This window comes from Melopsittacus undulatus, chromosome Z (genome assembly GCF_012275295.1).
Source record: "Melopsittacus undulatus isolate bMelUnd1 chromosome Z, bMelUnd1.mat.Z, whole genome shotgun sequence".
NCBI classification, from domain to species: Eukaryota; Metazoa; Chordata; class Aves; order Psittaciformes; family Psittaculidae; genus Melopsittacus; species Melopsittacus undulatus.
The window spans coordinates 92,767,424-92,793,287 of NC_047557.1; the positions used below are offsets into that span (position 1 = coordinate 92,767,424).

Sequence of the window (25,864 nt, forward strand, 5' to 3'; positions counted from 1 at the left end):
CCTGAACCTCCCCTCTTTCAGCTTAAAACCATCACCTCTTGTTCTGTCGCTACAGGCCCTGCTAAGCAGTCTCTCCCCATCTTTCCTACAGGCCCCTATCAAGAACCGAAAGGCTGCAGTAAGGTCTCCCGGCACCTTCTCCAGGCAGCACACCCCGGCTCTCTCAGCCGCTCCCACAGGCTCCCTGGCTCCCGCACTGCCGCCCTTCACAAACCCGCTCTGCCGCCGTCCCGAGGGCCAACCCCTCGGCCGCCACCAGCCGGGCCCGGCCGAGCGCTGGGACCCGGCCCCGGGCGGGGCGGGGGCAGGTGCCGGCCGCGGGGCGGGGCGGGCAGGCGCGGGCCGGTGGAGGCACCGCCCGGTGCCGGCGCGCCCGGCGGGGCGGGCTCTCTCCGCCCTTTCCGCTGAGCACAAGGGGAGGAGCGGCGGCAGTAGCGGCCCCGGTCGGAGCGGAGCGCGGCAGAGCTGCCCCTGCCGGGACCGGAGTGCGGAGCGGAGCGAACCGCGGGGTGGGGCGAGGACGGTGCCCCGGTGCCTGCTCCAGCCCAGCCCGGACGCGCCGCGGCGGCCCCGGGCACGGCGGCTCCTTCGAGCCCCTGTGCGGGGAGAGTGCGCCCCCGGGCGGCGGGGCGCAGGGCGCTCTCCTCCGCACAGCTCCGCACCATGCTGCTCTCGCTGTCCCCGCACCGCTCCGCCTGACCCGGGGACGGGGGTAGCCATGCAGCCAGCGCTCCGCTAGGTAAGCGCGGCGCGGCTCGGCGCGGGCCGGAGCTCCGCGACCATCCCCTCAGCAGCGCGGCGGCACCGGCCCCTACCCCACCGGTACCATGAGGAACGGCGATGACTTGGAGGGCTTCGATGGCGAAGCGTCCAGCACCTCCATGATCTCGGGGACCAGCAGTCCCTACCAGCCCACCACGGAGCCCGTCAGCCAGCGCCGGGGTCTCGGCGGCCTTCGCTGCGACCTGGACTACCTGCGGGGCACCTTCGGCAAGATCAAGCTGGCCGAGGTGGTAGGTAACGCGGGCGGGGAGCGGGCCCGGGGCGCCCGGCGGGCTCCTTCCCCCACACCGGTAAGGGCGGGGAGCGGAGGAAAGGCTCCCGCGGCGGTGGGGCCGTGCCGCTCCCCGCCGGCGAGGTGCGTACCTGCGGGCGCGGCTCTGGCCGCGGCCCAGCGTCCTCCATTTCAGGCGCCCGGGAGCGCGGTGTCACCCACGGGGTGCGCGGGGCCGGGCCAGCCCGATGCCGGGAGTGGGGGGCGGTTTGGGCCGGGCTGCCCTCCCGGCTCCCGCCGGGCTGCCCCGCTGCCGCCCCGGCGCTGGAGAAACGCTGCTGGGTCAGTGAGGGCTCGAGGTCTGCCCCGGCTTGCCGGGTCAGGTGGTGCGGCTTCCCCTTGCAGCGGGAAACGGCCCGGGTCAGGCCTCCATTACGGTGGGTTTTGCGGGGCGTTCCGCTGTGCCGGTGGGGTTTAGGAAAGGCTTTTGCCTCAGCGTGTGTGCCAGGGCCTGCCCGTGCCCGTGGTCACTGGGGTGTTCGGAGAACGCCATCACTACAGCGTCTGTGGAGGTTAAAAAGAACAAGTCAACTTACCAGTATGTAGATGATTCAGTTTCAGTGTTAACTGTGTGTTCACGTCAATGATTTACTGTAGAGGCGTTGGAGAGTGTTGCAGCTCTGGCTGGAGGTGCCTCGGTGCCTGGTGTGTGCGGCGACCCTGCTGCTGCCCCGCGGTAGAGCTCCCTGACGGGTTCACTCTTGGGCTGCTCTGGCCTGCACAGTGGTGGCCGGTGGCACCGAGGGGAGGAAAAGAACCTCTGGGGAAAAACACAAAACAACAAAACAACCCCAAACCCTTGTTCTTCTGTTCTGAAACAGGCTGTGAGCTGTATTTGTTAATGTACTTTGAACAGCCTAACTGCTGAGTTTTATGGAGTCAGTGCAAGTCTTGGAGCATCACAGCAGATAAATGTATGTAGTGACACCTAAGGGTTTTCTTCATGCTGATGCTTGTCCTCATTGATCCATTTTCTAAGCCACTGTGATGCTAACATATATTTTTAGTCAACAGATGTATCTTTCAGGCTATTTTAAAATAGGCGTTTTATGAAAATGCCAGTAAATTTGAAATAAATCCCAGTTTGAAAGAAATTTAAGTAATTTCTCACAGAGTACTACGGATTGTTTTCCCTTAAAACGGGCGAGTTCTTTGAGGACAGAAACAGTTTGGTATTTCTTACGTTTAACTTCAGCATTTAAAATCACTACTGGTTAGTACAAGACGAAGCTTGCACATAAAGGTTTCATGTAAAATGCATTCAAAGTATCCTAGGTTCAGCAGTGACACAAGTTCATAGAGGGCTGTGATGATGAATATGTGGTAATTTTTTATGAATACTTAGTAAGATCCAGTGTTTGGAAGTGCCATTTGGTTCCTTCTTATCTCCTCAGTGTAGAATAGAATCTGAGGTCTGCAGGTGGTAGCAATGAGTGTGTTACCTGAGTAGTCTTAGCAACAGGGAATAGCTGTACTTATGTATTTTCAGGATTGAAGCCAAAGAATCTGTCATCATTGTGCAATATCTACCTGTTTTGGAACTGTTAAAAACTGCCCATGTAGCAGAAATCCTGGGGTGGTGGTGCCTAATGTGGTGAAATAATCTGCCCTCAGGTTTTTTGTTTCTGTTCCTGCAGCTGATCCTTTCTGTAGTACACTGATAATTGTGGCAAGTCACATTAAAAGCTTGTATTTAAAATGAGTGATTACGGATGAGTAAGTGAATCCTTTATTGTTGAAGTGTGATTTGCTTGGAACCAGTTCCAGAGATAATGTGGAGTACACCTCTTAAGTTTTTAGGCATTGCAGAGAGTGATAGGGGAAACCCACGCTGTGCTGGGGTTACAGGTACAGGAGTTTTCTTGTCTGTTGAACAGATGTTGCTATTTCCAGGACATTGATAGAAAGTTGTGTGATTGCATATTAATACCTTCAGGGGAGCTGAGTAATGTTTTGTGCCTTATTAAAAAGAGGGATCTGAGCTGTTGCGTGTGGTTTCTATGGAGTGTATGAATCCATGTCCTGGTTTGAGCAGTAGCAGTCGTTTTTCTCCTTCTTGGTAGCTGGTGCAGTGCTGCGTTTTGACTTTCGGGCTGAGAACGGTTGCTGATAGCAAGTATGTTTTGAGTTGCTGCTCTAATGTTTGGTTTGTCCAAGGCCTTTTCTGAGCTCATGCTCTGCCAGGGAGGAGGGGAGGCCGGGAGGAAGGAGAGACAGGACACCTGACCCAGGCTAGCCAAAGAGGTATTCCGTACCATAGCATGTCATGTCCAGGATGTAACCGGGAGAGACCCGGAAGGGCTGGAGCTCTGGGGGGATGAAGGAGGTATCGGTCGGTGCTCGGCCGGGCAGGGTGGAGTGAATTATGGGTCGGTGGCTGGTGAGGTGTTGTATTCTCTTCACTTGTTATTGGCTTTATCATTATTATTTGTAGTAGCAGTGGCAGTAGTGGTTTGTGTTATACCTTAGCTATTAAACTGTGCTTAATCTCAACCCGTGGGGGCTCCATTCTTTGGATTCTCCTCCCCAACTCTCCGGGAGTTGGGGGAGCAAAGGGGGGGGAGTGAGTAACGAGCTGTGTGTGGACTTGGTTTAAACCACGACAATCTAGTAGGCCAGAAGCTAATATGAATTAAAAGCTAAGAGGAATTAAATTAGCTAGTGTTAGGTGGAAGCCTGTGTATCATTCTGGCACGTTTAGTTTCTGCATAGTTGTACTCTAAAGAAGCTCCAGTTCATGGTAATGACTGTTACAGCAGGCTGCTGAATTTTGCAAGCCAATGGAAAACAGCAATTTTGAGAAAGGAAGAACACATTCTGCAGTGTACTTAATTTGTTTATTTGCCAGGTATCATTATTTTAATTATCATGTTTAATATATTTACAAAAATATTGTGGGCATTAAAATGTGTCAAAAACCATAGTATAGAAATCTAGCTCTTAAAACCAAGGAGGAACTCATTTATTGCACCCTTTATTGCACACAAGAAAACTTAAAAAAGACAAGTACCGATTTAGAAATCAGACCTCTAAATATATTCTAGTAAAAAGAATGCTGCAGGAAAAATTGCAAGGTCTGTGCTCATTTAGCATCAGTATTTGTTTTAAAATACACACATGATTGGCAGACAAAAGTATCAGCTCAAGACAAACATTGCTGTTTATTCTAATCTTCAGTTGAAGGACTTCCCGCAAATTAGTTCCTAGTGCTGTGTGTGAAGGATGATTGTGTGAACTGATGTGGCTTAAAAGGATCTTCTCAATGCCCACTCAAATTCGAAGGACCAGGGAACACGAAAAACTCCTATGTAACTGAGAAAATGATTGTAGTGCTTTATTATTTTTTGTGGTAGATTTGTCTCTATTCAGAATATTGTTACAGGAATTATTACAAGAGGGAAAGCAGTGCAACATTTTGGCATGTGGTAATTAAAAGTGCTGCTACAGGGGAGAATAGTTTTAACTCATATTTATGAACATTTCAAGAGAATATGCCCTAAATTGCCCTTTAAGGGGGCACTGACCTTATACATGAATTGTTGTCATAACCAATTAATGTTTAGTATTGGGCAGCTTATTTCTGAGTCTTAGTTTAGTTTTCTTTCCCTGGACTCCTGGAAGAGGTTGCATAGCATTATGGGTTTTCATTATTTTTAAGTTGGGTATGCAAACTAATAAAACTGCATTTTACTATTTAGGGCTTTTTATTCATATTCGTGGTTAAATTGAACGGTTATGTAGTGCATATGTCTGCCTGCTAATGGTCAGTAATAATATGAAGAACAGCAAGAAAGTACTAAAAAGGTCCTGTATGAAGCAGCTTAATGCTGAACTGATTTTCCTCTTTTTGGAAGTTATATTGGTAGGTGAGTGAGCTTCTCGAAAAGTAGCTCTTTTGCCTGTGAATGACTGTTCTGTTGAAAAAGTTGTCTGTGTGTTAATTTGGATCTCTGAGGAAACATCTGCTGTAACTGGGGCTGCAGCTGTATGCCTCTTTAAGGAAGAATCTTGAAGGAAGAAAGATGGTGCATGTTGGATTGTATCAGGAAAGGAGTGTTCAGGACTGCTGGGGTGGCTGGGACACCTTGACAGGGTATCATCAGACAGGTGGGAAGTAGATGGTATAGGAGGGAAGGTTGTACAGTGGTGTGGAGCTGTCATGTTTGCTGTTGTGCCTTTTTATAATGAGGGTTTGAACTTGAAAGCCAGTATGTGTGTGTATTAACCAAATAAATGCTTTTTCTTTGGGAAGTTGAAATCTAGGTGGAAATTGTCTCAGCTGACTTCCTAGCATTTTGGGGCAGTACTTTGCCTTACGGCAGATGTGAGAGAGCAGATAGCTGCCCTTGGAGACCTGAGCAGAAGAACTCATTAGAGTTTATTTTCATTACTCTCTGGCATGATTTTGTGTTTCTCATGCTTTCAGGGGCTTTAATGCTTCTCAGGGAGATTATTGTACAATAATCAGATATCCCTGGAAAACTTTCCTATGGACATCATCAAATGATTTGTTTCACTTCAGTACTTTTTTCCCTCATTCCCTTGAATTTCTTATGGAGAGTCTCTCCTTTTTGAGTGTCCTTACTGAAGGAGGGTTTTTACTAAGTGCGGAATTGGGGTGGGCCATTGCTGTCATCCTGAAGACAGGCTGGTGCAGATAACACATCTTTGCTGGAAATAGTTTCTCTTTAGATGAGATAGCTTGCTTTTTTCCCCCCCTGACTTCATTTTTCTCTTCAGCTTTTCTAAATGCATTATTATTTTTCCTTGATTGTTATAATTCTGCACTTCAAGGCTCTTACTATCATTGAAGTTGGGTATAGATGTGTATTTCCTGCTGAAATTCCCATGGTGAGTTGTGACTGCTCATTCTCTGTTTTTCTTTGGGAACCATAGCTTCAGGTGAGTGTTTCATCAGGCCTCCAGGTGAGTGGGAAGAAAACAAAGGAGGATCCTATTGGAAGCCTTGTTAGTTCTCACCTGATGCCAGGTTTTCACAGGTGCTTTATTTAGAGTAACATCTCTCACCTCTAACTGCTGATGTGAAAATTGTTCCTGATCAGTTCTTGTGATACTGGTGGTAAACAGGAGTGGTTTTAACTGGAGCAGTAAGATCACAGAGCCACCTTCTGATAGAAGGAGCAAGTGTTGGAAAAACCTCACTGCGTGCTAGCTTAAAAGTGCATGGCATTTGTGGTGATTAGTGACAGCCTCTGTGGATCAAACAGCTCTAGACTTTCTTTTCTCTATGTGTCTGTTCCAAATGCTACAAAAATCCATCAGAGATTCCTTTTAAAGAAGATAATACTTTCTGCTTGGGAGGTCTCCAAGCTACAAGTTGCTGATGACCGTACTGGGAGGCATCACTGCATGTTTACTCTCATCGTCTCTATAGCATATGCTATTGCCTGTTAGTGGAGGCAAGATTTTGAGAGAAGTGAAATCTGGTGGGAATAGCAGTTCATATGTTCACAATTTTCAGAATAAAAAGTTCCATCTTCATTGGTGGAGAGTAGCTGAGTGTTGGAAAAAGTTTTGTGGCTTACTGTCATTACATGTTTCCAGATCCAGAAATTGATTAAGGCCAAGAATACAGTAACATTCATTGCTATCAGGATCTACTGTAATGAAGACAACAAAATTTGGAAAGCCTGTAATACATACCTACATGGATAATAAGACTGTTGAGAATTCCCATTAAGAAAGTAGAGTAATAACATTTATGTTCCATAAAGTAAGGTAACTGCTAACTATTAGAATCCAGTTGGTAACTATCATGAGGTGTTCAGGTATCTCAAACTGAGTTACTCCTGCCTTCTTGTGTCTTCAGCTCAGCATCTCATTGTGATCACAGTCCAGTGTGTCACATCTTACATGTGTAACTTCCCCACTCCTTTCTCCCTGGGTCTCTCTGCAGTACTCCTGTGCAGCTGCACAGCAGCATGACTCCTCATCTGCTTTGTTTGCAGCAGTGTGACTCCTCATCTGCAACGTTGGTGTTGGAGTGAGGAGCTGATGCTTTCCAGATAGTTGTCATTCTGTAAACCATAGAATCACAGAATCCCAAGGGTTGGAAGTGACCTCAAAAGATCATCTAGTCCAACCCCCCTGCAAGAGCAGGGCAACCTAGAGTACATCACACAGGAGCTTGTCCAGGTGGGCCTTGAATATCTCCAACGTAGGAGACTCCACAACCCCCCTGGGCAACCTGTTCCAGTGCTCTGTCACTCTCACAGTAAAGAAGTTCTTCCTGATGTTAACGTGGAACCTCCTATGCTCCAGTTTACACCCATTGCCCCTTGTCCTATCACTGGATATCACTGAAGAAAGCCTAGCTCCATCATCCTGACACCCACCCTTTACATATTTGTAAACACTGATGAGGTCACCCCTCAGTCTCCTCTTCTCCAAGCTAAAGAGACCCAGCTCCCTCAGCCTCTCCTCATAAGGGAGGTGTTCCACTCTCTTCATCTTTGTGGCTCTACACTGGACTCTTTCAAGCAATTCCCTGTCCTTCTTGAACTGAGGGGCCCAGAACTGGATGCAACATTCCAGATGCGGCCTCACCAAGGCAGAGTAGAGGGGGAGGAGAACCTCTCTTGCCCTACTAATCACACCCTTTCTAATGCACCCTAGGATGCCATTGGTGTTCTTGGCAACAAGGGCACATTGCTGGCTCATGGTCATCCTCCTATCCACCAGGACCCTCAGGTCCCTTTCCCCTAGCTGGACACTGAATGCGATGTGAATAAATTGATAGTTACTGTAAAGTTCATTTTTAATGTAAATGAGGTGTTAACTAGGCTACAGAAAACAAGACTGTACCTAGCAGAGGTAAGTGATAGACGTTCTCTGCCTGGTAACGTCATTCTGCAGTGGTCTAGTTATTCTTATGTAAAGCATTCAGTGGTCTCGGTGGGAAGCAGAGGCCACTGCAGGAGACATCTGGGCTTTTTCTGAGGCAGCTTTGGTGTCACAGGCAGCCCTGTAGCTGATGGCTTTTGCCAGAAATTATAGTTTCACCTTAAAGTTAGCTTTTGTTTATGTGTTCTGCCCTTCAGTGGTACAGAAACCTTCCTCATTTCTGGTGTGAACTTTATTCTGGCAAATTTATAGCTATTTGTCCTTGTGTTAACATTGCCACTTTCCATAGCTGCTTCTTACTGCTTCTTACTGCTTCATGCACTTTGAAACAGCTGTCTGTGCTTAGCCAGCCTTCATGTTCCTGCACAAGGCAAGACAAAATTGTTTTGCTCTGTACTAGTAAGAAGGGTTCTGTAGTCTTGGGACCTTCCAGCAGCTCATCTGACTGATGTAATCGCTTCTCAATAGGCACAACTCGAGTAGTAGGTGACACACATTTCAGTGTGTATGAAATACCACTTTTGAAGCCCCAGCTGGAGATAATTCTCCTGTTACATCCTAGGATTGCCTTGATAATTTATAATCAGTCTGTGATAAACTGTATCATCTCTACTTATTTCCAAACAGTTAATGTGTGTTTATGTAAGAAATGCATATGACTTTGTGTGTTGTATACTGAGCTTTGATTCTCATTGGTGTTTGTAGCTGCTTGTTAAGATGTTAAAAACGACAGCGGAGACTGTTGATCTTTGACATCTGGTCTTAGAAGAAGACAGTTGCAATACTGTATTTAAAGTATTGAGTGTGTAGTACACAGATATGCTTAAGAAGTCCTCTTTAGGTAAGCCATTTTTCTTCAGTGTTTCAGATTCCTGATTTCTCTTTGGAAAGATTTTTCTTTAAAGGTTGTAGATCTGCATTGCTGTATGGTGATATTTTTATACAGACATTTACCATAGAGGGAAGAATGATGAAATAACTCTGTTTAGCCTTGCTCTCCATTGCTTCTGTGCGCAGTTAAAGAAAGGACTGTGGTTGTCTTCCCACACAAAGGTGAATGGGTTTTGGTCTCTTTCATGGTGTCTCTTAGCTACCTTCTGGCCATAGCTGTGTTCTTCTGTCAGTAAACTACAGATTTCTGTTACATATTTGTCTCTTAGATGGTGGGTAGTTTTAACTTCTGCTTTCAGAAGAAATTTCTATTATCTCTGTGATAAGGATGGTAATGTCTTTTCTTGATGAGACTCTCTAGTTATTACTGTCTTGTGATAAGAAGTCAAGGAGGACTACACATTTAAGAGGTGTTATGCTTGTAACGTCATGAGTATAGGAGGAACTTCATATTTCTGATGCAAGTTAATGCATCATTTTGTCCCATCAGCTTGCACACTTTGTCATCTTGTGCTCAAAATTGCGTTTCAGAAATACCTGCCTTGCTTCAAGACCTCAATGAATCATTTTGTACTGAAATTTTGTATGCAAGAGGACTAGACATGCAGTTAATAGACGTCTTAATAGCACATCACCTGCTGTTGCTCTGCAGTGGTAGTCTTCCCTACTTCTAAATTACAGCTGGATTAAAACGTCTATACATTTTGATTTTTATTTTTTTAAATAATTCTCAAGTGGTTTGTGTGGTCAGTTGCTTCAAAACCATGGAAGTGATGTTCGGATTTCTCTGAAACACCATTAGCTCTTCCGAATATGGAAGGAGGAAAGCAAAAGCTGGATAACACTAACCTGATGTAGACTAGGTATAAGGGCGTACAACTGTGACTAGAGGAAAGATGGGTCAAAAATATTATGTGCAAAGGGGGGGCTCTTCCACTCAAGCTGAGCAATGCACACACAGTATGCAGCATCAGGAATCAAGTAATGCAGTCTTTGCTGTGACAGATCTCAAGCATTGTTTTATGTAATACATGTCCAGGGTGAAATTACTCCCTCTGCAGTATGGTACTGGAGTGGCATGATGCATGAAGTGTGATTTCAAGTAAGCGGAGTAACTTAATGTTTTAATCTTGCTGTGTGCAGGTTAAATTGGTATTTAATACCTTAGCTTGTGGGAGAACTTTTACCTAAACAAGTATCTTCAGCATTGTCTGCAGTTAAACTTTTTTTAATATGTAACTTGATATTCAGGTGTTGATGCTTGGATAATGTATTGTCCAAGGCAATTCTTTACATTTTCTTCTTGTATGTATGTTCACAGTGTGTTTAGCTTGCAAGTGAGCTGAACTTGTCTGTCACAGTTCCCTTCATTACAGCATAGCAGCCATGCGCCTGGTGTGTAGAAACATGTCCTGTGCTTAGATCTAGAGTTGCGCATGGTAATGTTCTGCTGTAGCTTTCATTTAAGCTAAACATTGAAGCTAAACAATTTTAAAACACTGTAAATTTACCAGCACTACAGCACTGCTCATAACAGTTGTCATCTTTATGTGAGCTTATTTTATGAATTGACTACAAGCATTCCCATATTAATAATTTTCTGTGCTTTTGTACATTCTTAACCAAAATGTTAATGCAAGAAAGCAACAAACACAGTTGTGAATAGTACAAAATACTTCAGTTCTGCAAGTGTTTAATAGTCTTCAATAATTTGTCTTACGAAATTGTTTTCATGCTAGGAACTGATACTGCCACTTCAGTGTTGTGAACAAATTAATTAGTTGTTTGATCATACAACTAGTTTCTTTTAGAAGCTAGTTGCATTTAATGCTTAGAAACTTCTTATCTAATAGAATCACAGAATAGTTAGGGTTGGAAAGGACCTTAAGATCATCAAGTTCCAACCCCCCTGCCATGGGCAGGGACACCTCACACTAAACCATGTCACCCAAGGCTCTGTCTAACCTGAACACCACCAGGGATGGAGCATTCACAACAATGTAGAGGAAATCTTCTCTTAAGTATTTGTATCTTTTGCTGTTTGGAGTAAGTGTTCTTCCAGAATTCCAGGATAGTGTCGTAAGTCTTTGGGATGTTCGGTATGTTTAGTTCATGGCAGTACAGTAAGAATAGTGATTGAGAAGGTGAAGATGGTGTTGCCAGAGCCTTATGGCTTGTGTGTTGTTAACAGCATTTTATAGTCCTCTGTTTGCAGTGTGCCAAGTTTGTTTGCAGTCTTCAGGCAGATCTGCTCTTGAGTAGGTGGATTTGCAGTTACGCAATGGAAGTTTGTGGGCTCTTTTCTATTTTGGATGAGATACTACTGTATAAGGCTTCTAAGATAGTCTAAACAGCAAGCTGGGCTTGAAGGTTTTGTGCATTCCCCAGTACAGCTGGCAGTGCTCTTTAATGTTCTGGCCTACATCTATTTTTTTAATGTTCTGTTTTACCAGTATGTCTAGACTCTTTTTGCCTTTTAAGGCATGGCATTTAAGGGTGCCTTCAGATTGCAATCTTGGGAACTTGGGATCACGAGGGCAGTTTGCACCATTTCCTTTAAACAAAAACAAACCCAAAAAACTTTAATGGATTCCTTAGGTCTGCTTTAAGTTCTTGATTGTTTTCTCATTAAAATTCCTTTCTTGTTTTAGTATTTGTGGGATGTTTGATGTTTAGTCATAATTGGGAGTAAATGGGGTTTTAAAGGCTAGAGCTTAATTCTGGTAGTCTTAAAATAGAACTTTCACTTTCTAAAATAGCCAAACAGCCTAGTTAAACGAGAGGCTATGCAGATCAAATACTTGACAAATTTTGTGAGGGCACCTTTACTTCTTAAAAACAACTAATTTATCCTACTGTATGTTACAGATTTACAGTACTCTGGATACTGTTTTGACTAGCCAGGTTTTTAACATGGACTGGCCTATGTGTGTGGATGGGCAAACAAAGCAAGGTCAAAAGTGAAGCTTTTTCTCTTTTCAAGAGTTGAGTAGAGAGTTCTCCCAAGTGAAGCAATAGTCAAATTTTTTATTTTCTCTTTTCTTCCCTTTTCTTTTTTTTTATTAAAAAAACATGCAAACATAGTCTCAGTAACTTGCTGTGTTCCAGCAGAAAGCATGTATCTGTGTACCATAAAGAACATGTGTGTGCAGCCTGAAGACAAAAATATGGTAACTTTATTTATCCATTTAGTTTAAATAGCAAAGGTGAGAGAAGTTATGACTTCTTACAGCTTGACTTAATAGAAAGTCATAGGAAATGGACTGGAAAGGATACTGTACCCTTGCTGGAAGGTTGGGGATGGGAAGTTGGACCATATACTGTGAGATACCTCTGCTGCACATGCTCTCTTGAGCATCCTTCACAGTTCTTATTAACAAACTACTAAATGCTGGTACAAGACTAATGACCTTCAGTGACCCTATGAAATTAGTCTTTAAGGTAAAATAAGAATTACCAATGTTTCTTAAGGATGCTGGGTTGTGTCTTACCCTGCCCTGGTGACTGAAAGTGAGGGTTATTAAACTTTCTTGAACTCAGCTGTGAAGCTAGGCCTTCCCCCCCCACACCCCCCATTTCCTGTAGGCAGTTTTTAATTTGTGTTACTATTGTAGTAAAGCCTGCATGAGTAGGACTAATGGAAAAATATTTTATTGTCCCACCCTTCTGCTCTCCACTATGTGTAGTTGCTGAGGAAGATGCAGAGGACTCAGTGCATACAAAATTATTTTTTTATGGCAGCACTGAAGAAATATCTAATATTTTTCTGACCTGTTTTTCCCTGTTTTGTTGAAGAACATGGCATGCAAAATGCTAATCAAATTGTGACAAAACTGGGCTTGAAGAAGCTTAGTTGGATAGTTTCAGTGTTTAAGAATTTCCACTTCTGTTATGTGCATGATTTAATTATGTTTTTTACCAGACTCCAGAGCACTATTCTAAAGTCTGATGTGGACATATTGCAGTGGTTAGACTGCAAGAGTTTCCTTTGCCTTGTGGCGTGTCCCTCTGCTCTTCTGGCTTAGGCATGGGTATGCTGAGTCTTATGGTTTGTGTCCATTCCCTGAAGCAGTGGGCACAGTTCAGTGTTCTGTGTGTACAGAAGAAGCCTTTGCATTTAGGAGCTGTTTATTTCACTAAGTTGCATAGGAATTAAGTGATTAATACAGCATATAAATGGGAAAGTTAGAAATGTATGACTCTGCTGGGATTTTGTTCATTATTGTCTTGCAGGACCTGTTGCTTATGAAAATATTTTGAGTTCTCGTACACATGAATTGTAGTTTCTGGGGACTGGAGGCACAGGTTCCTGTGGGAAGAAATTAGTGGGAGAAACTGGTTAAATGTTTCATGTTGTTTTTGCTGCTGTTTTAAAATGTGGCTTCTGTGATCTTCAGATGAATGTTCCGAAAGGATGGGGTTAGTACAAAACTATTGATGGGCTCTTTTTTATGGGACAGGTGACATGTTACATTCGTTTTTTTGTCTAATCTGGAAGGTATGTTTGAACCTGAGGTTTCTGTAAGGAAATGTAATGTGCCTATGCCAAATTCCTCATTGCAGTGTGTCTTGGCTTCAGATTTGCTTCAGTGGTTCTTCTGGTCATCTACTTGGTTGGATAAAACCTTGAAATACTCCTAAATAAAAGGGGGGGGGTTGATTGTTATTTGTTTGCTTGTTTGTGGTGTGTGTTTGTTTTATTAGGAACATGGTTGTGTTTTCATTTGGTGTGTAAAAAGAACCTTAAATTACTTATGTGTAACAGGAAGAACTATGTTTATTTTTCTTTCAAAAAACCTCAAACCATAAAATATTTCCATACTGTAAAACACTAGTTGTTTAATGGCATCTGAACTGGCATTAGTTCTGCATTTATCTAGCAGATAAGAATGTTTGTTGAAGAGGTGTGTTCAAGCCATAAGCAAAACACTGCACTTGATGCATAGTTAGTAGGAAAGAAGTCTCTACTTCTTGTCTGCAGCTTGCTTTTTTTTATGTTGCAGACTGTGATTATGTTCTCGTTGAAAATGGATGCAGTTCTGTTTCAGCCAGTTGAGAATCGATTCTGCTCCTTTTAGTTCAGTCCAGTTCATTTTACTTTTTTTTTTTTTTTAGAATGTTAGTTTTGGGATACTTAGGTTTTTGAAACTACTATTATTCAGTTGTTAATGTTGAGTTTCATTGCCTCATTCTTAAGTATGATCCTTTCTCATAATACGCCTGCAAAATGTTTCTGGCCTCAGAAATACGTTCCGTATTTAGAATTGGTCTTTTGCCGAAGCTGAGAAAGGGAAGTCAGCAGTAGCTGAATCTTTCAAGGATTACAGAAACCTGCTGGAGGTGGCAGAAGAGCTGCTGATTTAATACAGATTTCACAATATTTAATGCACTGAAGTCTTGCCACGGTATAGCCAAACATGAGCTAAGAAATAAAACTTGAGGACTGCAGCTACATGTAAACACCTGGAGGTGCAGTGAAGATCAGAAATGTCAGTATTCTGCTGCTGTTTCTACTGTCAGCACCAGAACCAAATCAGAGTTGAATCTGGAGCTCTGATTGAGTTTCTTTGGATTTGTTCAGTGTTATATTTTGTGCTGTTAGAGTACAGTTCAGTTTAATCAGGGTGCTGAATCACTGGTGTCGCTTAAGCTGCCCTCTCTGGTGAGTGCCCTTTTTCTGATTTTTTTCTTTTTATAAGAAAAGTTCAATTACCAGAGTTAATAACACATTTCTTTTGGTCATAAGGATGCAGACTGGGAACAGGCGGGAAATCAGTCATTCTTCTGTGTAGGGTAAAAGATGGTTTCCTGCTGGAGAAGCAGAACTGTGTTTAAGCCATATGATCCCAAATATTCATATCTGTGCCAGCTGTTTTAGATGTGGGAAATGCATGTGCTTTGCAAGGAATGAGACCCACTTGGTTTTATACATTAAGTTAGGACTGCTGGGCCAAGTAAATGAGAACAATAAATCTAGATTTTAGTTCAAGAAAGTTAAATGTCTTCAGATACTTTAAGTGGTGTAAAAGCAATTTATTTCTTCTCTATTTTGCGCATATGTATCCTGCTGTACGAGTAATTTAAACAGCGTGGATGTAAAAATGCCTCGGTAGTGTGACATTCTTACTGAAATTCTGTGGGTATTTTTCAGGCAGAAAAAATGCTGACCATTTTGTGGTTTTTTGGAAATCATGCGTAATTATGTCATTTAACCACACAATAAGGCTTTCTGTGGTAACATTTTAGATAAACAGGAAAACTCATTTTTTACTTTGTTTTCATTGCAGAACTGTTTTTTATTTTTAGTGCGAAGTTGTTTGATTATTTTCTTCAAAAATAAAACACAACATACTCTGACAGAAAAAATGCACCATTAGCAACCTCCTAAAAGCTCTTTTTCAGCATTGGTGCTTCTCATAGCACATTTTCCCCATTTTGGGGAAATAGAGTGTTTTATGTCTGACCTGCCAGTGTTGCCAAGAAAGTGATGTAAATATAAGCCATTTACATAGCCCTAAGGCAGATGATTTCTTCATTAAGGGCCCTTCTCCAGGGGAATTTACAGGAAAGTTGAGATGAATGCTATAATGGTAGGAGGATAATGTGGCTAAATTAAAGGACATTGGATCCCAGTATAGAGGCTCTCTTTCACGAATTAAATGGCCCTAAATTGTGGTTGCTTCATCCTCTTCCAGTGAGGACTGCTTTACTCTGAGTGGAGCTTTCAGCTGGGGTTCAGTGCTACCCTTGCACTGTACCTTAGCACTCCTGAAAGTCCCAGACAATAACAGTGGGTAACAGTTTGCCAGTTTATTCAAGACAAAAAGCACAAAACATCACTATTGGGAAATACATCTTGTGCTTAATGCTCTACTTGGAGGTTTTTTTTTGTTTGTTTGTTTTTTTTGTGCCTTTGCATCATGTGGTGGTGGGAGATGAGGGAGGAAGGGTAGGGCAAACTTGCTCCATTTGCTCCATTTACTCCATTTACAGAGCAAACTCTGCCTGTGACAGAGTTAGAGCTGTATTGCACACATTAGGTTGCAAGTCTGGGCAGATGAAGACCTTTGCTAAGCTTATCCTGAAGCTCATTTTTATTGATCCATTTTTGTTGGCCAGACTCTTGTATCTCCTTTGTCCAAGAAAAAGGTGGCATTGCAGGCAGCCTACATTGGCTCTGCATGAACCCAAGCATCCAGTAGAATAAGCTGGTGTTTCTGGCGTGACAGAGTTATGTATCCAGTGCAAAATCCTCCATACTTATTTTTGAAGAGTGGAAGTAGAAGGGAAACCAAAAGCGACTGTTAAAGCTAGTAATAATAGAGAGTTATACAGATCTTGAGGCATAGGAGGAATTAGGGTGGAATAGAAAACTCTCCAAAGTACTCAGTTCCGAGAAAAACAGGTGAAAACATTTGTTTTAGCCAGTAGAGGAAACTTGCTCTAGTGACTGTGCCTGAGAAAGCTGTAGGTGTGTTTGTGGGAGAGAGCAGTCATTCATGTAAGAGGAGATCTCCTTCACGTCCAACTTCTCATTTTTATGAAGTATAGAAGCCTTGACACTTCTGCTTGTGGAAAAACTCATCAAAACTCATCACCCTAAATTATGAGGTGTGACTTGAAAGCGAGGGTCACCTCCTGCACTGGACAAGTGGCAGCTTGTGTTTTGTTGGCCAAAACTTGTGCTCCGATAAGATACCCTGTAACTGCAGCCATTGAAGGCAGACACAGCCCGGAAAATCCAGTCTCCTGTTTTTCTGAGATAGCACTGGTGACTTGTATTACAAAGCAAGGGCAAAGCTTTAGCAGCTGGGAAGTGAGAGTTTTCTCTGCTGTGCTTTGTGCTGTAGTCACCTGGGGCAATATGAGTCTCTGCACCCTCAAGTGGTGTCTGGATGGAGCGTGGATCCTTGCCAGGGGTGTTGGATTGTCTTTGTTCTCATTTCTTCCCCAGAGAGTAGTACAGTCAACGTGGTAAGACAAGGCACCAGTTTTTATTTTGCACGTGTGGCGTGGCAGAGGAAATTGTGTAGGAAGTGACTTTTTACATCTTTGAGCCTCAGTAAGTTGTGAGCTGCATGTAGATTAGCTAATTCAGTAGGCAGTGAAGGGTAGAAGACAGGCAGTGGAGATAAACATGGGTTAGAAAGATGTTTTCATTTTAGTTAACAGAGCTCTGTGAGAGAACAGGAGAAAATGGTTAGTGCTAAACCTGCACTGAAGTCCCTCAGAAAATAAGCTGGGGTAGCTCGGATCAAGACAGACTTCTGCTCTCTCTGCAGTTTGCAGTGGGACACTTTGGGGGCATGCTTATGATCATACCGGTTTACTTAATCGCCACATGAATCAAGTGGTATTTTCAGTAGCAGGGTTGTATTAATTCACTACTGGATGAACCAGCAGTGGTTCATCATGTCCTTTGGCAAACTGATAGGGCTCATGCTAGAGCACTTACACAACCCTTCTAAGTAGTTTAGCTGAGTCAATCATGGGTTTGATTCTATAATGTATCCTATGTTCATTTCATATGTTCAGAGTAGTTTGCTGTATTTATTGGAAAGAAACTTAGATTCGTCTCAGAATGGAATGGCCAGTGAAAGCAGCATTAGTGTGCTTTTATGGAAGATTCACATGACTTGTAGTTAGTTGGAAGGATGCTTCTGGCAAGTTCATAAATGTGTAGGAGGCAAGATTACCCTGATGCTTCAAAGAGAAAATATTTTTTATTAAAGACTGAGATTTCTGTCATGCTTATGAAAAAGAAAGAGTCTGTGTGGGAGGATAGTGCTTTCTGGTGTGGTGGTATATTCAGATTTCATTTTTTGTTGTAATATTCATTGTAAAACAAATAATGGGCAGTCAACAGGAAGGTATTAGCTGTAGCATTGGCAGAATGGGTGTTCTTGGAGATAAGTGAAATAGGTTTTTATTGCAAGAGAAACAGTAGCACAGTTGGAATCTTACTTGAAGTACCAAAGTGTTACAAGTAAATGGTATTCATGGGAATGTTCTCCTTTTCCCGTCCCCCAGCCAACAAGTGTTCAGGTGTCCCAGTCTGCTGTGATAATACTCCTGTTGATAGTTATTGTGCACGTTCCCAAAGCACAGCCTCCACTTCATGGCTGAAGCAGTTGAGGTTTTCTTCCAGCTTTTCTGATAAACATATCGATAGATCTGGGCTGTCCCAGTCTAGACCACTGTGCACTAATGCCACCACAGGTTAGTTAAACTGATGGCACATCCTTGCCTGCCTTTCTTCAGAATGGTTTGGGTTATTAAGTCAAACTGATGTGTAAGTGTTCACAACTTTTTTTTTCTCATCTCAAAGTATGAAAGGTGTCAAGGCAAATGTATTTTATAATTCCTTAAGCAATAAAATGAAGTCTTAAGGTAGAATTGCTCTGAAGTTTATTAACTATTCTGAGCTTGGAAATGTATAAATAACTTATTATGATTATAATTCACTGCTTCAAGTGTCTCTTCAGCACATACTTTATTTCTAATCCTGTATGCAAGAAAACCTTTCATCTGTTTTGAGCTTCGACTGCTAAGATGGGTACCTTAGCCTTGACGAAGCAATGCTGTCTGGTATGGAGAAGAGTCTGTGTAAGGTGTTTATCATCAGAACAGCAGACTCTGTATGCCAAGTAGCAGTTGTCCAGAGTAGTGATTGCCAGAGCTTCTGCCTCCTTTAGCCTAACACTGGTGGCACAGTTCAGAGCTGTTTGTGTTTTTATAAAATAAACCCAATATTGTTTGGGCTTGTGCTCCAGTACTTTTAGAGAATATTGCAGAAACCATTGCTTTTAAAACAATAAAAATTTTTAAGTGTCATATCAAAAATTGTGGCAAGAACAGTGGAGACCTTACTGGAACATCTAAAAGATAAAGCTTTGCCAGTTATCATTTTGCATTAGGTGATATTGGTCCTGCTTGAAATAGCTAAGATTTCTTTTTTTGAGCTTTACTCTAAAACACAATTACTTGTATGCCTTCTTCAAGAGACTGTGCAAAGTGAACTATGGGAGACTTTCTACCCAATTGTGGGATTTTTGATAAAAACTATTTTGGTTTGGTTTAATTTATTTTTAAACTTAAATTAGATGCTGTATTCTGAAGTCTGTAGTGAATTAAGCATGTGGGTATTGTCCTTAGGATAACTGCTGATGTCAAAATGGGTAACATCTTTCAAAATCCTCTTTATTCATTTTGCTTCTTCTGTTGCAGAAGACAAATCAATAGATGAAGTATAAGAAGTGCTGGAAGAAAACATTGAAATTGGCAAAGAAGGAGTTACAAATTGATTTGTGTTGTGGCTTCTGTCAGTCTTTTAAACTTGGGTTTTGTTTGCACAAAGCCTTCAAATTGGGGAATATTTAGCTATGAGGAGGCTGTCATCTTCAAATTGAACCGACTTACTACAGTCTCAGTAGAGTTTTGTGGCAGAGCAAAAAAGTGAATTATTTCTGAAAAATGTAAGTGGGTGGATAGGGGGTGGTAGTCTTGAAAACTGAAGCAAAACATTCTTAAGGCCTTTCTTGCTTGCCTTGAACATTAAAAATACTCAATAAAACCAAACTGTCCATGCTGCTGTTTTTCTTTTACCAGTTACATTCAAAGAGGAATTTTTTGAAATGTAGTCTTAGATATGTAAGTTGTATACACTGTGGTAGCTAATCAGTGGTAGCTAATATTGGTATATAGTTTTTCCATATTTTAGTTTCCTCCATTGGGCAGACTAAGAATAGTGAGATTTACTGATTTATCCTAAACAGTAAATTAAACTCTTCTTGCAAAAGTCTGTGTTTAACTCTACTGAGATTCTTCTGAATTTGGACTGACTAACAGTTATCCAATATATATGTATGTATTTGCAGCACCAGGAGTTTGTCCTTCCTCTGTTAGCTGCTGATTTTATTGTCTTACAAGGGAATGATAATATATGTTTTAATATGAAAAATAGCATATTGACAATAAGCATGAAAAGGCATTTTTGGAGGCTGGTAGAGATCCTGAATCTATTTTATTTTGGATATATTCACATCTCAAGTTGGTAGTGAAATTTAAATGATAGCTTGATTGAAATGTCTTTCACAGTCACACTATATTAATACTGTGTAGTTGAGCTTGAGGTTGGCCTAATAGTTTTGGAATAGCATATCATGAATGAAAAATGAAATAAAATGTTTAAGGTGCTGTTTGCATGTAAAGCCTGAAGGGGTTTCATGCCTTTCTGGGTGTCTCAGTTATTTTGATGTTAGACTGCTTGTAATTTTGCTAAAATATATTTTGTTGAATGGGAGATATCCAGAAAGTCTTGCATTAATTTGCTTTTGTTTTTTTCTCTTTAGACAGTGCCTTGTTATAAACTAAAATCACACATTCCTGAGTGTAAGCTGATCATGTTCCCAATGGAAATTTCAGGAATACTTGTGGCTACTTTCAAAATGTGGAAATCTATTTATTTTTTTTTTCCACTTGTTTTTCTTCCTAGGTTTTGGCACTGATTGCATTCATCTGCATAGAGACCATCATGGAATGCTCCCCTTGTGAAGGCCTTTATTTCTTTGAGTTTGTGAGCTGTAGTGCGTTGGTGGTTACTGGAGTTCTGTTGCTTATGTTCAGTCTAAATCTTCACACAAGAATACCGCAGATCAACTGGAATCTTACTGTAAGTTCATACAGATTCTTACTCTGTTGAAAATAGCTGAAAATCTTTTTGTAAGTTTGGGCTTTGAACTGTACTTTCTGCTGCTGTTAAAGATTGTGTATGAGTGTTTTCTATGCTGAGTAAAATGGACATTTTACTTGTATATAATTTGAATACTAACAGTAGAAGGAGCTTTGAAATGTGGCAAAATTAAACATTAAATAGAGCTAAAATTGTCTTTGGGTAGACTCTCTTTGGAAGGAAAAACCTCCTGCTAATGCCAGTAATTACTGTTTGTGGATGAAGTGGGTGAAAATGCAGGCTGTAGTTACTTTACTTTGACAGATGCTGTATTTACAGTAGCCTGTTGTTCTCTCTTAAACTGTGTTTTTATATTGGGACAGCTGTGCTGCATACATTTTCTTACACAGATTAATGCAATTTTTGGGTAGTTGTGTAAAAAATTACATGTTTTCTGTAGAAATGAGGTGTTTGAATTGCTTACACATACAGCTATTAAGCATTGCCTGGCAATGCTCAATGCATTCTCAAATACTAAAAGTTTTAGGAAGAGAACTGCTGGCAGTGCACATCCTTTTGTACAAGTCTCTATTTCCATGATGTATTATGAGTTAAACTTTCAGATTGGGTTGCATAAACAAAGGTCACAAAATCAACATGTTAAGTCACTTAAGCAAAAGATCTGTCAGCTTCAAGGACAGTATTTTTATCAACTTTTTCAGACAGTACAGATACATATATGCCCATGTTCTGTTTTATTTTAGAGCACTGTTAGAGAGCAGTCCCAGAGGTTTTTAGGCTCCTTTGTGATTTTTTTTTTTAAACTTGTTTTCAATGTCATTTATTAATGTTGCAATTTGCACATGAGCAGTAGCTGTTTATAAGCTGAAATAACTTGTCAAAAATGATCATGAAATATGGAATTAAATTTGTACCCTGGGCATGCATGATCTGTTGAGGAACTCTTCCTAAGAATACTTAGTAGATTAGATAAACTGAGAGCTGTGACAGGGTGACCGTGTGACTTGCAGAACAGAACCAGTGCAGTTTCTGGGCTGTCTTGCTTTTGCTGCTTTTGTCTCCATGCTGCCAGTATTGTCACCATGTATCTTGGCAAGCTGGAAAGCAGTAGCTGCAGGGAGAAGGTAGTCTCTGTTTTGTTGCCAGCTTGTTTTTTTTTAACAAGCATCACAACAGCCTGAGAACAATTGAAGTCCATCTTTTTATGCCATGCAGTTCTATACGTGTTAGTAGGATGCACAAGAGCGTGAGAACAAGTGTGTATAAGAGCATTAGCATAAAATACATGGTGGCTTTGCTGGTATAATGTGAGTAGTTTCACACTGGATGCTAGATCTAGCTCATGTTCAAAGTAAGTTAGGCGACTTACCAAGAGACTGAGGAGTGGTGTGCATGGTGTCCATGGCTGAGCTGAAGTTGTATCTCTGAAAGGACAGTTTAATGGCTCTGCATACCCTAGATTCTGCATGTCTACACCTTCTGTTCTGTTGTTGAGCCCTGTGGCACACTCCACCTTCATGCCAGATGCTTTCACAGTATGTTGAACTTACATGAGTACAGAATCCTAAATGCAGCTTTCTTCTTTCCCCCCAAATAATGCAGTAGATATCAGTGTGTAACTGGCAGGTCCTTTCAGCCACTCTGACTTCTTATGGTATTTGCGTGGCAAGAACTGCTGCTTTGCGGTGTTACTTGCCTCTGCATAATACTCTGCTACAGGCATTTAGAGAAAAGAGGGCGTAAAAATCCAACCAGTTGTGGTATGGTTTTGTTGTTTTGTTTGTTTTTTTTTGGGGGGGGGGGGGAGAATTTTCTTGTTTTTTTGTTTAATTAAGTAGTTTGGGGCAGTAGTCCCACTTTGAACCCTTTTACCTAAACAGCATGGAGTAACATGACATGGTTGGAGTTCGACCTGAAGGGCAACTGTCAATGCTTTTGCTTAAGTCCATATTGCCAGGTCAACAGAGGTGGAAGTAAATTGTCATGATCTTGCAAGTTTCAATCTTTTAGTTATGTACTGAAGATTAAATGCTTCTTCCATCATTATACCAGAGATCTCGAACGGAAGTGAGAAGAGGACTGAAAGCTTCTGATTTCCATTAACTGATGAGATCATCCTTCTCCCTGGTATTTCTTACTGAATTTAACAACCATTAATCTGATGGGATCGTTACTCCAAGAGGAGTGTGGAAGTATCTTCATTATTCTGTTAGCTGTAGTCTGTTGCAGGTACAGAGAGGGAGATTAAAAGCTCTGATAAAAAACCTATGGGGGATTATTTTGGCAAAGTTGAGAGAAAATTTAAGAATGTACAGTTGTGGCTGAATGCCTTTTTTATTTGGGCATTTTATTCTTTAATATTTAGATTTATATTCATATTCATACATTATTTGCCTCTTTCAATAGCTAATACTTCCCTCTGTTTTGATGGTTATTATGGTAATTTTGCAGCCTCTGAATATGATGCAGTTATCACAGGAGTTGCTTACTGAGCAGACTTTGACACTCCTAAATGCTTTAGGAGAAAGTCAGTCCTGCTTGTGCATTAATTCAGTAATATTCATGCTTTTAAAAAAAATATTTATGACTTTATAATGTGTATTTCCTTTGTGAAAAGTCTCAAACTTTGCTTTTAGAAGCTGTGTGAGAAGAAGAGGTTTTTGTAGTCCTTGAAATAATTTGAGAAATCTTTTGTTTGCATCGCACTGCATCGCACAGACTTCCTAGAAACCATTTGAATCTGTTTGCTTTCAAATGATCCTATGTATTAGAAAGTACTGGGCCATCATCTGCTGTTGTCCAACACAGGATTGTTTCCTTTAGTACTTTATTAAAATTAGACTTCTTTATAATGAATTGTGGCTGGTGTTTGATATAGAATCATAGAATAGTTAGGGTTGGAAAGGACCCTATCATCCAGTTCCAACCCCGCCGCCAGGGGAAGGGACACCTCACACTAAACCATATCACCCAAGCCTTCATCCTACCTGGCCCTGAACACTGCCAGAGATGGAGCATTCACAACCTCCCTGGGCAACCCATTCCAGTGCCTCACCACCCTAACAGTAAAGAATTTCTTCCTTATATCCAGTCTAAACCCCTGCTGTTTTAAGTGTCAACCTGTTACCCCTTGTCCTATCACTACAGTCCCTAATGAATAGTCCCTCTCCAGCATCCCTGTAGGCCCCCTTCAGATACTGAAAGGCTGCTATGAGGTCCTCCATGCAGCCTTCTCCAGGCTGAACAGCCCTGACTTTCTCACTATCCTTAGCTGTAATGAAGATGTGGATCGGTATATACTAATACCTAACAGATACACCAATTTGCTATTTTTTTCTAATAAATGTTTTTAGCTATTTTGGAAAAGGGCTTTGTTTTGTTCCTAATTAGAGACTTGACAGCCATTTTCACATCTTCCTGAAGTAAACTTGAAAGAAACAGAGATGGTGAGGCCAGGAAAAAGCCTTGCTTGTGTGTATTGGAAAGAGGCAGGTCTGTTACAATAAGATGAAAGTACAGTCACTTGTCTCTGTTGTGCAGTGCTATCAATATTATGCAAAAATGCAAAAGCTGGGGAACCTGTTAGTGGAAATTTCCATTTCTTTTATGCTTCAGAGCTCAGAGAGAGCCTGTTCTGCAAGGAGACTAGCAAGTGGCACAGGGGAGTGAACAGTACACCACAGCAGAGATTTGTGCGTCACTGATGAGCTGCTGCTTTGAAATGTTTGTTTTCAGAGCTAACTAATAGCTGAATGTTTGCTATAATTTTGTCTAACTTATCTTTTTTTATTATTATTGTCATGGTTTAAGATTCATTATTTGAATCTCATGTGATCTACAGGGAAAACTTTAAGATCTTGCAGCCAAGCTATGCGCATGACATAGCCCTCTAGAAGAAGGGAAGGGGGTAGGAAAGTTAGCAGAAGTGTTTGTAGTAACTTTGTGATGAATGTGCATGTGGTGTGCCAGGCTTTCTGACAGTTAATGGCGCTGCAGAGTGGAATCCACCATGATGCTGTGGTACATTTTTCAGGGCTGAAAACTGAGATGCCTTGGTGAGGGTGACAAGTGATGGCAAATACCTGAGAATATAGAATTTGAAAGTGTTGACAGTTTGTATGGTGGGAGACATCAGAATCAATACAGATATAAATCACTGTATAATCAGCTGTAGAATAGACTTTTTATGTCTGTGTAGGAAAAAAAATAATCCACTGGAACACAGGTAGTGTATTCTCTGTGTGAGCAGTTCGGAATGCAGGCTTTTCAGCCTAGAGCAGACTCAAAGATGAGGCACAGAACTGAGCACAGCAATTAGAGTTCTGCCAGGCTTGTTGGCCTGGGCTCAGTTCCAGGGAACCACTGCTACAGGGAGGAATCATGAAGACTCAGGTGTGTCTTTTAGAAGACACAGATCAGTGGTTTTATCTTGTGCTGCCTGAAAACATATTTTATGATCTTTGCAGGGTTGTTCTTCTCTCAGTTATTTCAGGGATGAAACCTTTGTGTGTGAGCAGCTAACACTTGAAGTACTTGGCCAGAAATTTGGTGCAGTGCCAGAATGGTACTTATGCCGGGTTTGGCTCTAAAGAGTGTAATTACAAAGCTGTAGTTCAAAGGTTTTCACAGGATAATCTTGATTTATTTTATATTTTTAATTTATTTTTTCCCCTTCTGTTTCGGTAAAACGTCCTAGTTTTCTTCGGCTTGCTTAGCTGTTGAATGAGAAATTAAGTCAGTCATCCTTCACTTCTATGCTTACTGCTTTCAAAATAGTAATGCCTATTAAGGATAAAAATGAATATTTTACAAATTTTAATAAATTGTCTGAATTAATTTCCTCTGGATTAGTGCTCTTTTTTTGTGTTCTCATTTGGTGCAGCATGGTGTAAATCATGCATTATTCTGTAAGAAATACAAACACAAGTTTTAAACACAAGAAATATTACATGGTTCGTAGTTACTGCTAATAAGGTGTGTTGCTTTCTGACTCTAACTGCTGGTCCTGTCTGCGTGCAGGACTGCTGACTGGAAAATTATGCAGGGAAAGCAGTGAGGAGCAGCTAAGAGAGAATCAAGAGGGAAATGGGTGATCTATAAGAAACCAAAATGAAATCAGGTTGTATAAGCATTCATTAATTTGGGAGTATGTTTTATCATTTGCAGCAGAGCATCCAGCAGAGCTTGTATTTCAACTCAGAAGTGGTTAAAAATAAGACTAAAATCATATAAATCTTGGTTGCAAGGCTACTTCTTCAGTTTCTTCAAAAATTATAGCTTGTCCCTGATCTTTTGGAGAGCTGATGAAGGCTTTTGAGCATCACTTGCATTAATTCAGGGTCCTTTGCATACTTGCTTGCAGT

General features: G+C 41.5%; 1 protein-coding gene across 1 annotated transcript in view; it reads left to right on the top strand.

The window, feature by feature from the left end:
• Positions 1–827: 827 nt before the first annotated feature.
• CMTM4 (CKLF like MARVEL transmembrane domain containing 4) overlaps positions 828–25,864 on the top strand; it is a 31,902-nt gene continuing 6,865 nt past the window's right edge. Inside the window, exons 1-2 of the mRNA XM_034073043.1 lie at positions 828–1,013; positions 20,304–20,480. Of these exons, the coding sequence (XP_033928934.1) occupies positions 828–1,013; positions 20,304–20,480 (363 nt within the window). The remainder of the gene's footprint in view (positions 1,014–20,303; positions 20,481–25,864) is intronic.